At 43.1% G+C, this 16703-nt stretch overlaps 1 protein-coding gene across 7 annotated transcripts in view; it reads right to left on the bottom strand.

Moving 5' to 3' along the window:
- Positions 1-16703, bottom strand: part of LOC125401836 (ATP-binding cassette sub-family A member 17-like) — an 80436-nt gene that overhangs the window by 23079 nt on the left and 40654 nt on the right. For all 7 annotated transcript variants that reach the window (XM_048436283.3, XM_048436282.3, XM_085694715.2 and 4 more), the window contains 5 exons: positions 11724-11879; positions 11328-11538; positions 10139-10289; positions 8509-8607; positions 2838-3000 (listed from right to left, as the gene is read on the bottom strand). In XM_048436283.3, coding sequence (XP_048292240.3) covers positions 2838-3000; positions 8509-8607; positions 10139-10289; positions 11328-11538; positions 11724-11879 — 780 coding nt within the window. The remainder of the gene's footprint in view (positions 1-2837; positions 3001-8508; positions 8608-10138; positions 10290-11327; positions 11539-11723; positions 11880-16703) is intronic.

The raw sequence follows: 16703 nt of genomic DNA, 5'->3' as shown, positions 1-16703 counted from the left end.
ACAATAACATTTCCCCCTGACTCGTAAAAATTTAAATTTGATGGGAGAATATGGCAGATTGGTGGATGTTTCAAATTATTGGGGGCTGGAAGAATGACTCATTAGTTAAGAGCACTGGTTGCTCTTGCAGAGGATCCAGGTTTAATTCCCAGTACCCACATGGCGGCTCACAGCAACTGTAACTCCAGTTCAGGGGATCTGCCACTCTCCTTTGACCTCCACGGACGCCAGGCACACATGTGGTGCACAGACATACATGGAGGCAAAATATCACACACATAACACTAAATAAATCTTTAAAAAATTTCTTGCCAGGTAACACACACTTTTAGTTCCAGCACCCAGGAGACAAAGGCAGGAGTATCCCTATCAGCTCAAGGCCATCCTGGTCTGCACAATGAATTCCAGGCCAGCCAGGGCCACAGAGTGGAACATTATTGCCAGGCGGTGGTGGCACACGCCTTTAATCCCAGCACACAGGAGGCAGAGACAGGTGGGTCTCTGTTAGTTTGAGGCCAGCCTGGTCTAGAGTGATTTCCAGGACAGTAGGGACTACACAGAGAAACCCTGTCATGAAAACAAAAACAAAAACAAAATCTCTAGATGATGGATACAACTTAATTTTGAAGTAATCTTTAACTTGCATGTTCCAACTCTAGTTAGATAATTCATATAAATAGGGAGGACCCATAGCATGTTCTTGTGGCAGTGACAGTCAAAATTAATCTACAGTTACATGCCCCGAGGTCCTAGGGGCTGACATGACCCTGGTGTGAGAAGCCTCAGGGTCAGTGCTGCAAGTGCTCACTTGGCTTCTTTGGGGGCAGCATGACTGGACACATGAAAGGGCCCTGTAGACCAAGCGCTAGCGCCTATCACACATCCCCTTGCCAGGGGCCCTGTAGAAAGAGGCCTCATTTGAATCAGGCACCCAGATCCCTGGCCAAATATCAACAGGTCACTGAAGGTCTCAAGCGAGCATGAGCTTCTACCCTTGATGTGCTGGACACTTACTTCAGCGCTCTCCAAAGGTCTCCTACAACTAATTTGAGAGTGGACATAGAAGGACTTTGTGAGCAGCGCTGGGGAGGGACCTTCAAAGGCGCATCATGGCCACATGGCACCAGGTAATGCCTCGCTAAGGATTTTAAACAGCAGAGGGTTGACCCCAACCCCAGACACGGGCTTTATGGATGAACTTCCCCATTACCATGTGTTGTGGTCAGGACTGTGAGACAAGGAAATCAACCTTTAATCCATAATAATTTTGTTTTATACTAATACTGTTGATAGTTTTGTGGAAAAATACTTATACAATGTATATCAATATTATTTTCCAATATTAAGAAAACACCATAGATTTCTATAAAAGGTCTCTCTAGAAAGTCAGGCTAGTCTCAAACTTAGAATCCTTCTCTGTCATGCTCACACAAACTGGGATTATAAATCCGCTATTTAAAATTTAAATTCTTTTTTTCTTTTGGTTTTTCAAGACAGGGTTTCTCGCCAGACGGTGGTGGCGCACGCCTTTAATCCCAGCACTCGGGAGGCAGAGGCAGGTGGATCTTTTTGAGTTCGAAGCCAGCCTGGTCTACAAGAGCTAGTTCCAGGACAGGCTCCAAAGCTACAGAGAAACCCTGTCTCGAAAAACAAAAACAAAAACAAAAAGACAGGGTTTCTCTGTATTAGCCTGCCTCAGCCTCCCGAGTGCTGGGATTAAAGCCGTGCGCCACCACTGCTGGGTTTAAAACTTAAGTTCTTGGTGGTGCAGCACATGAGCAACTACACCGCGCAGAGTATGGGTTTCGGCTGTTCAAGCAGTTCTTTCAGTCCCTTAGCTGAGGAAGAAAGGCCATACCCCTGCTAGGATGTTTTGGATACTGTTCTTCAACTGGGCTAATCACCACTTGTGGTGGCTTGAATGAGGATGACCCCATAGGTTCCATATATTTGGATGTTTGGTTTCCAGTTGGTGGACTTCTTAGGAAGGCTTAGGAGGTGTGGCCTTGTCAGAGGGAGTGTGTCACTGAGGCTGGGCTTTTTCCAGGTCTAGTCTCCCTTTCTCCCTCTCCCTCTCTTTCTCTGCCTCCTGCCTGCGGATGGGGATGTAAGCTCTCAGGGCCATGCCCGCCTGCCTGCTGCCACGCTCTCTGCCATGATGGAAATGGGCTAGTCCTCTGAAACTGTACACAAGCCCCCAATTAAATGCTTTCTTTTTTAAAATTCATCTATTTATTTTACATCCCAGCCTTTTCCCCTCCTCCCCTCCCAGTCCCTCTCCCCAACTCCCCATTTCCACCCTCCAATCCTCTCCTTTTCTATCTCCATCCAGGAAAGGGCAGGTCTCCTATGAATTAAATGTTTCCTTTATAAGCTGATGCTTTGGTCATGGTGTTTCATCACAGCAATAGTAACCCTAACTAAGACACTTCTACCTTTGAACTAGAGCAGGCTGTGTGATACTGCTGATAGACCCATTCTTTATCTTATTTTATTGACACAGAATCTCTACATGTAACCAAGACTGTCCATGAACTCATAGTCTTCCTGGTTCAGCCTCTCAAGCACTGGAATTATAGTTACCAAACCCAGCTCTTTTATTATTTTTATTTTTTTGAGACAGCATCTCTCTACCTAGCCTTGTCTATCATGGAACTCACTATGTAGACCAGGCTAGCCTCAAACTCACAGAGATCTGTCTGCCTTTGGTTTCTGAGTACTGGGATTAAAGTCATATGCCACCACACCCTCTCTAAACCCAGCTTTTGATAGAACAATAGCATGATTCTATCCATTAAACCACATTTTTTCCCAAGTATTTGAAATATTCTGCTTACTCCAGTATTTAATTTGATTGACAGGCCCGTCTGTATTGAAAAGATTCTTGAGTGAAGACATTTAATTCTGTCAACAGGAACTCTGTGAATTCGGGGACAAGGTTGAGCAGAGGGTCGCTTCTCAGTTAAGATATTTGTGCCAGAATCAGCCAACTTACAAACTCTAAACCAAAGCAAAAACAAAGTCTCAAAATCACCACACATTTCATTTTGTTTGTGTTTAAACAATGAAATTCATATAATATTTGGGAAAATGTAAGCTAGAATAAGAATAATGACGGCAAAAGGTGCTATGTCTAAGTTATATAATGGGTAGCATGGTCCTGCATGAGCCCTGAGCATCGTGTTAACTCACCAAGGTCTTTTCTAAAGATAGCATGCAACACTATTGTGATTAGATTTTTATTACTTTGTTTTAAAAAGTACTACATGAAAATTAAAATAATATGTTAGTTAATCTTATAAACAAAACTAAAAATTAAAAAACATTGAGATTATTGACAATGGCCAAGCAGTGGTGGTGCACACCTTTAATTCCAGCATTCGGGAGGGAGAGGCAGGTGGATCCTGTGAGTTTGAGGCCAGCCTGGTCTACAGAGTGAGTTCCAGGACAGCCTACACAGAGAAACCCTGTTTCCAAATAACAAAAACCAAACACTGAAAAAAAGGAAGGAAAGACTATGGACCAGGAGCTTAACAAGCACTGGTTAGTGGTTCAGAACTGCCAAGGCCTACTTTTGCCCTGGTCCTGAACTTAGAATGGTTTTGCATTTTGAAATGATTATCCATTTTTTGTATTTTGAAATGATTATTTCAAATTTATGTACCCAAATTTCATGTTGGGTACATAAGTACCTACATTATATCATGATTGTCTAAGCTTACATAGTATAAAATGCTATCTGGCGTTTTTGTTTGTTTGTTTATTTTGTTTTTGAGACAGGTTTTCTCTGTGTAGTTCTGGCTGTCCTAGAACTCACTTTGTATACTAGGCTGGCCTTAATTCACAGAGATTTGCCTTTTTCTGCCTCCCAAGTGTGGAAGGAGCAGAACAAATCCCATTATGATAAAGAATTTCATTTTAGACAGGGCCTAACTTGGGGTGTGTGTGAATGCAGCTATGGCAAAGACATAAACATTTTCAAGAAACTGAGCCTGTCCTGGTCAAAGTGACCCACCAGGGTGTCCAAACAACATCTGCTTGCTTCAAATGTCCTGTGGGTATCCGATTAACTGCTGTTTTGAAATTCCTGTCTGCTGACAGCCACTGTTTTGTAATTCCCTTATACTCCAACCAAGGAATTCAAAGGTTGTATGCCTTTACCCAGTCCTGAAACGCCAAGGTTTGCGACACCCTGCCTGTAGTTTTCACTTCAAAAACCCCTTATCCCAAGGACTCGGGGCTGACCTGCTGCATCATCGCTGTGTTGGATTATGGTCTGAGCTACCTTGTAATCAATAAACCCCAGGGTGTTTGCATTGGATAACAGCTCTGTGGTGGTCTTCTTTGGGGGTTCTGTGACATGGGCGTAAGTGCACTACCTGGCTTTCTAAGAATAGTTTGCTGGCCCCTGCTCTAAGCAAAAAGATGAGCCCATTCATGGAGTTAAGTGTTCATTGCCGGGTAGTAGTGAACACTTTTTTTTTATTTCGTTTCTTCTTCTTCTTCTTCTTCTTCTTCTTCTTCTTCTTCTTCTTCTTCTTCTTCTTCTCCTCCTCCTCCTCCTCCTCCTCCTCCTCCTCCTCCTCCTCCTCCTCCTCCTCCTCCTCCTCCTCTTCTTCTTCTTCTTTTGTTGTTGTTATTTTTCAAGACAGGGTTTCTCTGTGTAACCCTGGCTGTCCTAGAACTCACTTTGTAGACCAGTCTGGCCTCAAACTCAGAGATCTGCCTGCCTCTGCCACCCGAGTGCTGGGATTAAAGGTGTGCGCCACCACCGTCCAGTTAGGTGATGTATTTCTGTTCATAACCCTTGAGTCACTTTTTTATTCCTGGGAACTTATCCTAACAAAAGTTATTATTAGTTGTGGCTAATTTTTCTTCCAGGAGGATTATAAAAGTTGGTACACTTGTTATGTATTCTGCAACACAGATTATCACCAAAGTTGGGCATCTTAAAACAACTGTAAACATTTATTTATTAAAAATAGGTATAGAGTGTTCTGCCTGCACTTATGTCTCTAAGCCAGAAGAGGGCACCAGATCTCATTACAAGTGGTTGTGAGCCACTGCATGGTTATTGGGAATTGAACTCAATAACTCTGAGTCACCTCTTCAGCCCAGCAACGGTAAACATTTATGATCTCGGTTTCTGTAGGTGAAGAAATGGAGAATGAATTAACTATTCTTTTTTCTTAAAGCTTTCCATGAGGCTGCATGTTTTCCAGCCATCGGCAAGGGCTGCAGGCACCCGGAGTTAGACTGGGACTGCTGGATCCACTTCTAAGGGCAGGAAGTGCAGAGAGTTCTTCATACACCTCCTCATTCTCCCATGATTACCATCTTGTATTAGTGTAGTACATTGTTAAAAATTATGGACTGGCATTCCAACAGGTTTGTAACAGAAACTGACAAGGTTATGTCAAAGTACCTTTAATAACTAAAAGGGTGTTCAAAAAAAAAAAAAAAAAAAAAAAAAAAACAGAACAAGGCTGGAGACTGCCTGCCTCCAAAACATTCTGCAAAACTACAGCAATCCCCAGCAGCAATCCCAACAATATGGTACTGGCATCAGGACGGAATAGATCCTTGAAGAAGAACTGGGAATGTAGAAAAATTAAAGTCAATTGACTTCTGGTGCTGAAACCCAAATAATTCAATGTGGAAAGAAAAATCTTTTCAATAAATACTTGTATCTCAATGAGATAACCATGTGCAAGAAAATGAATACTGACACTTTATCAAGTCACATCCTGAAATAATTACTAGTTAAATTATATACCCAATTTAAAGCTAAAATAATGAAGTTCCCAGAAGAAAAGGTATGTGAAATACCTGTGATCACCTAAGGTAAATATTTTTAAAAATAGAATAGATTTTTTAAAACCAATGAAAGACAGAAATGTATAAATTAACTTCCATAGAGATGAAAATTTTTTCATTAAAAAACTGCTAGTGATACCAGGTAGTGGTGGTGCATGCCTTTACTCCCAGCACTCAGGAGGCAGACGCAGGGGAATGTCTGAGTTTGCGACTAGCCTGGTCTTCAGAGTGAGTTCCGGGACAGCCAGGGCTACAACAGAGAAACCTTTTCTTCAAAAACCAAAAACCAAAATCAAACAAAAATAAAATAAAACAAAACAAAAGCCTGCTAGTGAGTCACACACAGGTGTAGTCCTAGCTATATGGCAACCTGGAGAAGGGGCTCCTAAATTCAAAACCCTGGGAATAAATCCGAAGCCAGTCTGCTCAACTTAGTGAAACTCTACCTCACAGTAAAATAGAGAGAGGGCTGAGAATATAGCTTAGTGGTACAATGCTTGCCTAGTATGCATGACACCTTAAATTCAGTCCCCAGTAGGCACACACACCTGATCATAAACTATATAACTATGAAGAAATGGCTAGAGAGGTAGCTCGGTGATAACTCACTCACCACCATATGAGAGACCCTAGGCAGTCCCCACTACCACAAAAACGGGAAAGAGGTAATATATATTGAAATATATATTTCCGGTGCATAGTAGCACATCCCTTTCATCCCAGCACCCTGGAGGTAGAGGCAGATGATCTTTGTGAATTTCAGGCCATTCAGGTCTACATATATTAACCTCAGGGCAGTCGGGGCAGCACAGTGAGACTGTTTCAAAATAAAAGTTTCCTAGCTTGAAAAACAAGAAAAAAAAAACACCTAAGGCTTGGCACCAGAGTAAAACTGCTACAGGAAGGCTGGGTGTGGATTAGTGGTGGAGCACACACAGGCAGAGAAACAACACTGATAAATGTATAATAATCTAAACCATTTTGTGTCCCAGACAAATAATGATGTTTTGTGAAGGCTAAAAAGATTTAGAATTAGGGGGCTGAAGACATGGCTCAGGGGTTAAGACCACTGACTGCTTGTCCAGAGGTCCTGAGTTCAATTCCCAGCAACCACATGGTGGCTCACAACCATCTGTAATGAGATCTGATGCCCTCTTCTGACCTGCAGGTGTGCATACAGGCATAATAAATAATAAAGAAAACAAAAAACTTAAAATGTACAATAATGTGTAAGTTGACAATGGTGGGGCACATGGGGATTAAGGGTCCCAGCATTTTCCAAGAGCAAGTTAAAGATTCCAATTCCTTTTATCCTTTGACAAAGATATTGTATCTCTTTATCTAGACTGATAATTAAAATAATGAAATTGTAGTATATAATTTGCAGCAAGTATGGATGGGTGGTTGAAAATAGAATAGGGGAAAAAACAAAAATGAAAGAGAAAATTATATACAATGTATACTTGTCAACAGTAGAACACATCAAGAAAAATCATAGTTATAAATTTGAATATTTTATGAATAATCATAAACAGCTGCACATGCAAATAAAAAGACAAATGTCAGACTGGATAAAATTATCCCTGGGCTCCTTGCCAAGCTCTGGCCTGGTGTAGCTCGCTAGATAGCAGCATTCCACCAAGGTCTTCCTAGAACCGAGTCTGCATTCCCGATTCAGGGTGTGCAAACTGGTTGGTAGATAAACCACTTAGCCCAACAACTGCGCAATCAGGGGGATTCTTTGTAAGAGAAGTAATAAATTCTCCACATTGTTAAAAACAGCTAAGTCAAGATTATTGTCAAGATATTTGTAGGCAAAAGCATCTCAATTGATAAAATGGTTGTCGTCAGTTGGTAACATATACTTATAATCACAGTGCTCAAGAAGCAGAGGCAGGAGGATCAGCCCAAGTTTGAGGCCAGCTTGATACATAGAGGAACTTTCAGACATAGTTAGAACTATATAGTGAGACCCTGTCTCAAAAAAAGTAAAAAAAAAAAAAAAGATTTGTTAGACCAGGCATAGTGGCACACAACTTTAATCCCAGCACTCAGGAGGCAGAGGTAGGTGAATCTCTGTAAGTTTGAGGTCAGCCTGGTCTACATAGTGAGGTCTAGGACAGTCATACATAGAGAGACCCTGTTCTCAACACCCTCCAAAAATAAGTTTGTTGAATGATAATACATTTAACACAATTTTTTATTATCTAATATCCTACTAGATCAAAAGTATTGTTCAGAGACTAGAAGGCCATTCAGCAAGACAATTAGGAGCAAGAGTCAAGCATCGGCTAATGTTTAGATGGGTGATGTTTAAGATCCCTTCCAACCCTAAGATGTTTGAAGCTGTCAGTTTTGTTCGTGTGTGTGTATATGTGTGTGTATGTGTGTATATGTGTGTGCACAGGTACTTTCGATGACAGAGAAAGATGTCTGATGTCTTCCTCTGTTCCTTCCCATTTTGTCCCTTGAGACAGGGTCCCTCAGTGAACCTGAAGACAGGGTCCCTCAGTGAACCTGATGACAGGGTCCCTCAGTGAACCTGATGACAGGGTCCCTCAGTGAACCCGATGATCTCTGGGGTTTTGCTGGGCTGGTGAGCCAGCGAGCCCATTTTCAAGCTTACATAGCAAGTGCTCTTACCCACTTGAGCCACCTCTCCAGCCTTCCAATTATTTTATTTTTGCTTACCGTATGAACACTTCCTCCATAGTAGTGACAGAGGCTCCCAAAGTGGAGATTCCCAGCTCTATCTGTCTCTGTTCTAATTCAGTAAATAGAGCTTCAAACCTAGAAGGGAAAAAGGTTTTATTTTTGAAAGATGGAATCCCACCCTGAGCTTTTTATAGAAGAGAAGACAAGGGGTTTGTTGTTGACATATCTGTTCACATCTCACCTTTATCACTTAGTTTCATAACTATAACTTTTGAACTTGTAATAGTATTTACTTTGGAAAGTTCCTATGGGGCTAAGTCTAAAATATATCTAGTACAAAAATGAAGTTTTGGTATTTCTGAGCCCAGGCCTAACGAGGAGTAACTATCACCCTTCCTTCTCAGTCCCTCCTGAGATACCTTTTCTTGGCTTCTACCTGTCACGCTATGAGAAGCCCAAGGCATCTGAGAGTCACCAAGAGGAGCACTGGATGCTACACTCAGCAGTTCCAGTAAGCACCCAGTTGTTAGCCAGCACTGTTTCCCCAGATGTGAGAATGAGCCATCCTGGATATCCCAGAACACTTTAGGCCCAGAAAAAAATAATGTGGAGCATAAAAACTGTCCAGTTCAGGGCATCCAACAGACAGAAACCGATGGGGGCAGGGGAGGCAAGAGTTACAGCCCCTGTCATTTATGTGCAAGGCCCTGGACTGAATCCCCAGTATTGGGGAAAAAACATTAAAATAGTTGCTACTTTCAGCCAGAATGTTTTGAGTTATGTTGTTATTCAGTAATATACAGCTGACCCAGAATTTGAAACTAGAAGCACTACAGTACTATAAAACCCTCAGATTTGAGAGCAGGTGTCATGTTTTTGGGACAAGACAGTGAGCTGAAGGCAAGAAGGGCTGCAAGAGAAGTCTAGACAGACTGGGAGGATAGTGAGGAAATTGTTATTTAGTGGCAGAATTTGGCAGCACTTTCAGCTGTAGTAACAGGAGACCAAAAGCATACCTGTGAATAAGCGTGACATGGCAGGGCATGTTTTCAAGACTGTGAGTCTGGCTTCAGTCTGAAAACGGTGTGTTTCACAACTTGACTCAGAGGACACCAACTAAGTACTTATATTATACCATCTTGGACACTCTCCTATAGCAAGGATCAGGCAAATGAAGCCAGCTATTCATCGGTATCAGCCAGTTTTTAGGAAGAAATAATTGTTCAAAGACAGAGTGAACAGCCAGTGCATGACGTCAAGGCTGACTGAAACTGTTCTCATGAACTGGAACCATCGATATGCATTCCCTGCTTCAGAAAAAGCAGGAATTTGAGCTGCATGTCCACCTAGAATTTGGGACTTCTGAAGACTAATGTGTTATTTGTCTTTATTTTGTTTCTGAGTGTTGTCTCTTGTGATTGCCATTACTTGCTCAGCTCACTGGCTGTATGTGGATCAGATAACACCTCATTACTTTACAAGTCTTCAAGAAGAGCCATGCCCAATGAGTTGAACCCAAGTTCCATGCTAGACATAACTCACATAGTGGGGTTCTGAATCCTATGCTGATTCCGCAACAGGAGAGACTGTACTTTGCATGTGGGCATGTGTGAAGGATGAGGATTTTTGTGGCTCTGGTGGAGTGTGCTAGCGTCTTGGTCCATACCTGGATGTGGTCTTCTTAGGAAGTATGAACACCACTTCCTCTCCAATGCTGGACTCCAAAATTGCATTTGGTATGTGTTGATAAACCACACTAGCAAGCTTCACGGCGTCACAAATAGGTGTTTTTATCAAAGTCATATAATATCCTGCACCTGGAATGCCATACAGAAGACTATGAAATCAGCTTATTCTTTATACCACTCTTTTTAGGCCATATTCTGTATCTCAGCATGGACAGGCCACAGCAAAGACAAAGCAATGTTGTGAAGTCAGTTTAAACCATAATAACCTGGCTTCAGAACCTCCGCAATGCCACTCTAGAGACTCCCCATCTGTTTCAGAATTAGGAGAAGAGTGGTGACAAATCTAAGTGCTAAGCAGTGATAAAGAACGATGGTGAGGGCGCCAACAGGGTGAGCCTCGGAATTCTGAGCAGAAGAATGGTGCACATTGCCAGGAACTCACTTGGATAACTGGGTTGACAGCAGAGTGTGAAGATGTCAGATCAGAGACAGAGAGATAGGCGAGGAGGCATCTGTAATAATCCAAGTAGGAGGAGATGGTGACCCAGACTCCAGAATGCTAGAATGTAGCCAGAAATTTGAAAAAAATAGAACATATATATAGTCTTGGTTTCTTTTTGAGACAGGGCTTCTTTGTGTAACAGCTCTGGCTGTCCCGGAACTTGGTTGTAGACCCATTTGACCTCAAACTAACAGAGATCCACCTGCCTCTGCCTCCGGAGTGCAGGGATTAAAGGCATGCGCCACCACCGCCCAACTCTAATATATATATTTTGAAATTAAGACCAGCAATGTTTGCAGATGGGTCAGACATGGGCTGTGAGAGAATTAGAGGCCAGAGAGACTTTGGCTTTGTTTGCTTCCACTTCATAGATTTGATTTTTTAAAAAAAATTTTAAGAAAGGATAAACTAACTTAGTGCCTGGATGAAGAGGCAATAAATTGACAAACTGGAACAAACACATGGGTCTTCTGGTCCTAAGTCTCAAAGGTGCTTTTTACTTCGTTTCTTCCTCATTCTCACGTGCTCATCTACTGGACCAACAGCAGGAGGTCTAGGGAAGGCTGTGGCCATCGGGACCAGGGTTCTTCACAAGGGCGGAGGAGAGTGGCACTGGCCCGTCACAGGACGGAGGCTGACCTGGACTCCTGCTGCCCGCTACTCACCATATTTCTGCTTGAGGAACGGTGGTGACCCACAGCACTGTAGCTCCCCCTTGGCCATGATGGCGATGCGGTCCCCCAGCAGGTCAGCTTCGTCCATGAAGTGAGTGGTCAGCAGGATGGTGCGGTCGCTCTTCTGCTGCTGCAGAAGGTCCCAGATGGCCCTCCTGGAAGTGGAGTCCATGCCTGAGGTGGGCTCGTCCAGAATCAGGACCTAGAAGGGCAGAGGCGCAGTCTTTAAACACTGACACAGCCACATCCCAGGCCCAGGCTAGGCACGCTGAGGGACTCTGTGCAGCTGCAGCTGGGGGTTTGACAACATGTCCTCACCACCGTGGGTCTGTCCTAGTGTGGGAACCTGACTTGGCTGCACCAAGAGGCCAGACACCTGCTCCATACCTTAGAACCGGCTATGAGGGCAATTCCAAGTGAGAGCTTGCGTTTCATCCCCCAAGTCAGGAACTTGGACCTCGAGTTCTGCTTGTCCTTTAGGCTGAGGAGGTGCAGCATCGCCTCTATTTCTTCCTGGCAGTTCTGGGAAGACAGGCCTTTCAACTGGAGGCAGGAAATGAGGGGATATAAGGCAAGTGTTACTGATGGGAGCTGGGATGTCTAATCAGCATTTTGTTTGTATACACATAAAATATGGACAAGACAAACACGTAAGGAACATTACTTTCAGGGCAAGGGACAAAGGACAATGTGACCTATGTAGGTGAACACTGAGGGAAATGTACTGTCTATCAAAGGGTTAAAGGAGATCCCATCTTTAGAGAAATCTAAAGACACCTTCTGGCAAAAATTCCTCCACAGAATCAACACCTCATCCTCCCTCCCTCCCTCTCCCTGCCCTACATATTTTCAGACAGGGTCTTGGTATGTAGCTCTGGTTGTTCAGGAATTCACTATGCAGACCAGGCTGGCCTCAGACTTATAGAGATCTGCCTGCCTCTGCCTCCCTAGTGCTGAGATCAAAGGCATGTGCCACCATGCCCAGAAAATCAACATTTTTCTAGGATCAGAGTTGAACCCTATTCTCAAAAGTTGCACTTTGCTTATCATTTTTAATTAGCCAGCTAAAGAATGTGAGGCTAGCTTCTGACCACTCAGGCTGAGGCAGAGCCCCCCCCTTGCCCTTCTCACCTCCCCCTTGTGTGTTTGTTTGCTTGATTTGATAGGGATACACACCCTTCTGTGGAATTAAAACATTTGGCCCTGGTGAAACACTTTGGATTGTGAGGTCATGGCCTTGGGCCCTCAGATCCATTTCTAACAGTAAATGACTTAAAAATAAATACGTCAGCATGTTAAAAAAAAAAACAACACATTATGAGCTAGTTGGTGGAGGTGCATACTTTTAATTCCAGCACTTGGGAGGCGTAAGCAGACAAGTCTCCTGAGTTCCTGTAAGACTTTAGACAGTTCTGAAGCCATTTCTGACAATTCCAAACCCTCTCAGCCTCTGTGCCTTAGTGCTTCCCCTCCTCCCCTGGGACCCAAGGACCTAACAGCTACACATGCACATACTCAGTTCCTGAACAATTAACCACACACGTATGTTTTGCTTCAGTTCCCTGGGAAACGGGGTCAAAATGACCTCTTACCTCATCTAATCCGACAATAGCTCTCCAGCCAATTATTGGTATTAGCCCTTTTCGAACAAGTCAATCATAATGGTCAAGGAACAACCCCTCTTGTTTCTATGGGGCCTTCTCCTTTAAAAGCAGACTGTACCAGCTATTCGGGGTCTCTCGGCTTCCCGAATGCTGAGGGACCCTGTCATGACAGAATTAATAAAATCCTCATGCTTTTGCATCGGTTGTGGTGTATGAGGTGGTCTCTGGGGGCGACTTCTTCTCGGGTTGGACACTAGAGTCCAACATTCCAGGCTAGACTGACTGGTCTACAGAGTAAGTTCCAGGACAGCCAGGGCTACCCAGAGAAACTCTGTCTTAAAACAAACAAATGAACAAAACCCTAAAAACAAAACAAAAACCCAACACATATTATGACTAAGTAAGATTTTTCAACATGTTTTTAAAAATCACTGGGGTTTTGTTGTTGTTGTTGTGTTTTAGTTTTTCAAGGGAGGGTTTCTCTATGTAACAGTCCTCTATGTAACATAGAGGGTTTCTCTATGTAAAGGCAGACATACAGAAAAATGGAATAGAACTGAGATTCTGAGAACAGTAATGCCCATTCAAAGACAAAATGAGATCGAAACTTTTTTTTAGGATAAATTCTTCCTATATAGCTCTGGTGGCCTGGTAGACTATTAGGTTGGTCTTGAATTTACAGTAATCCTTCTGCCTCCTAAGTGCTGGGATTACAGGTATGTGCCACCATGGTCAGCTAGAAGAGTCTTTTCTTTCTTTTTTAAAAATTAGATTTTGGGGCTGGAGAAATGGCTCAGCGGCTAAGAGCACTGATTGTTTTTCCAGGGGTCCTGAGTTCAATTCCCAGCAACCACATGGTGGCTCACAATCACATGTAATAAAATCTGGTGCCAACTTCTGGCCTGCAGGGACACATGCAGGCAGAACATTGTATACATAATAAATAAATAAATAAATATTAAAAAAATAAATAAAAATTAGATTTCTATATTTTATGTGTGGGTGTTTTGCCTGGATGTGTGTATGTAGACCATGTGTGTGTGTGGTGTCCACAGAGATCAGAAGAGGGAATCAGATCTCCAGAACTGGAGCTATGGATAGTTGTGAACCACGGTGGGGGTGCTGAGAACCCAACCTGGGTTCTCCACAAGGGTAACACGTGCTCTTAATCACTGAGACAGCATTCAGGCTCCTAGAGAGGCCATGAAAAGAGCACACGTGTAGCAATAAGATCATGACTCTTGCGAGGTGGTTCTTTACCATGTGGGACCTGGGGCACTGAACTCCAGTTGGCACAAAACATGGTGAAAAATGCTTTACCCACTGAGTCGTCTCACTGGACCAGAGGACTACATTTTATAGTTATGAAGTATTGGAGAGAAAGAGATGTAGATACTGGATTGTTTTCCTATGCACGGGTGACAAATTTCAGAATTAGAAGAACAGGGCAGCAAAGCTTTTAGCAGGACTTGGTGACACACGCCTGTGAATTTATCACCCAGGGGCTAAAGCAGACATGGTGACACATGCCTGTGAATTTATCACCCAGGGGCTAAAGCAGACATGGTGACACACGCCTGTGAACCTAGCACCCAGGGGCTAAAGCAGACATGGTGACACATGCCTGTGAATTTATCACCCAGGGGCTAAACTAGTAGATTTATATGTTCCAGGTCAGTCTGGGCTTTACAGCAAGATCCTGTCTCTAAAGAAGTGAATAAACAATAAAAACAAACTTATGTGTATCAAAAAAAATTGCTATCAATGGTGTGGGAGAATTGTCTGTATTCTGTCAATCATATTTTAATAAAATGCTGATTGGCCAGGCAGGCAGTATAGGCGGGAAAGCCAGACAGGAAGTAGGGGTGGAGCAATGAGAACAGGAGAATTCTGGGAAGCAGGGAAGTTCCTCTGCCACTCCTGCACAGACCACCGAAGAGGCAACATGTAAGCTGTCACACTGAGAAAGGTACTGAGCCCGTGTGGCTAAAATAGATCAGAATAATGGGTTAAGATAAGTTATAAGAGTTAACAAGAAGCCTGACCTAATGGGCCAATCAGTTTATAACCTTATGGAGTCCTGTGTGTGATTTCTCTTTGGGATTTGCCGGCTGTGGGGTACCGGGCGGGACGGAAACCCCAACAAGCCGGCCCTCATGCTACATATCAATAAATGGAAATTAAGACAATGGACTGTTTTGGAGAAAGTTTCTGCAGACCATATCTATTTGACAGAGGTTTAACACCTTGTGTCTAATAAAAATGTCCCACAGTTAAATTACAAAATGATAAACAACTCAACTGATAAATGAAGAAGGGTATGAAGAAAGATTTCTCCACAGAAGTATACAAATAGCTTCTTCACTCTAAGGGATCAGGCCTCTGGTTTCTGTGGGACCCAAAGGCATTGAAGGAACTGGACTTCTTCTCTAGAAGGCCCTGAGAGCCCCTTGAGGCTAGAATCCAGCTCCAGCAGAGGACCTGGGAGAAATACAGAGACAGGCCTCCAGTCCAGTGACCTTAGAGGCCAGTTCAGGGTATGAGCTTCAACCCCAGGCTGTTTTGGGTTCCCTGAGACACTGGGGCTTTGGTTCCAGTGGTCTCTATGGTCAGTGTGAGTGTGAGGTTTTGATTTCTGAGGCTCCAGTGCTCATTGAGGGCTGAGGAGAGTCTTTAATAGGCCTGTGGTTTAACCTCAGCCTCCTGATAGTACATAGGCTTTAGTGAGTCTGATGTTTGATATCCTGTCCTCAGTGGGACCAGAGAATTCAAGGGATAATCAAGATATTTACTCCATCTGGTTGTCTTGTGGCTTAGTGTACAGCCCCATCTTTGGACCTGTTGGCACACAGTCAAGATGAAATCACCTCAGCAACTCCATCCAGCAATCAACAGCAAGCCCCAAGTGGATAGCCCTCCAGCAAGAGTTACAGAAAATAAAACACCCAGATAACCTTGGAAGAAGGGGAAGTAAAAACTAAGAGACAATCCCACTCCAATAGACACATAAAACAAAACAAAGAATATAATACAACCAACAGCCATAACCCATCCCCAATCAACCAGCTCCCCTATAAGGGAACCCAAAACTGCAGACAAAACTGAAATGTCTGAGAAAGAATTCAGAACCTTTATTTATTTATTTATTTATTTATTTATTTATTTATTTATTTATTTATTTATTTATTGAGATAAGGTTTCTTTGTGGCTTTGGAGCCCGTCTTGGAACTTGCTCATGTAGACCAGACTGGCCTCAAACTCACAAAGATCTGCCTGCCTCTGCCTCCAGAGTGCTGGGATTAAAGGTATGCACCACCACCATCGGACAGAGCCTTACTTTTTAAAAGAATTAATAATCATACAGAAGATTCAAACAGATGCATGAGCTAATAAAATCTATCCAAGACCTGAATAATATAGTCTTCAAATGAATGAGACAGTCATTAAACTGGAGGAAACATCCAAAGTCTGGAGGAAAACTCAGTAAAGATACCAAAACAGTAAAGCACCAGCAAATAGAGATACTTGAAATTAAGGAGATAGTCAAATAAAAATCAACACAGATACCACCATTAACACACGAGGCCACATAGAAGGATGGATTTCAGGGATGGAAGATCAAGTAGAGACAAAAATACCAGCAGTAAGATAAGGGAGTGGAGAACTGGAGGGATGGCTTAGTGGTTAAGAGCACTGACTGCTCTTCCAGAGGACCAGGGTTCAATTCCCAGTGCCCACAGCACAGCTCACAACTGTCTGTAAC

The sequence above is a fragment of the Myodes glareolus genome, chromosome 9 (assembly GCF_982192425.1).
Source record: "Myodes glareolus chromosome 9, mMyoGla1.1, whole genome shotgun sequence".
NCBI classification, from domain to species: domain Eukaryota; kingdom Metazoa; phylum Chordata; class Mammalia; order Rodentia; family Cricetidae; genus Myodes; species Myodes glareolus.
This window is presented reverse-complemented; position numbering and strand designations above follow the sequence as displayed.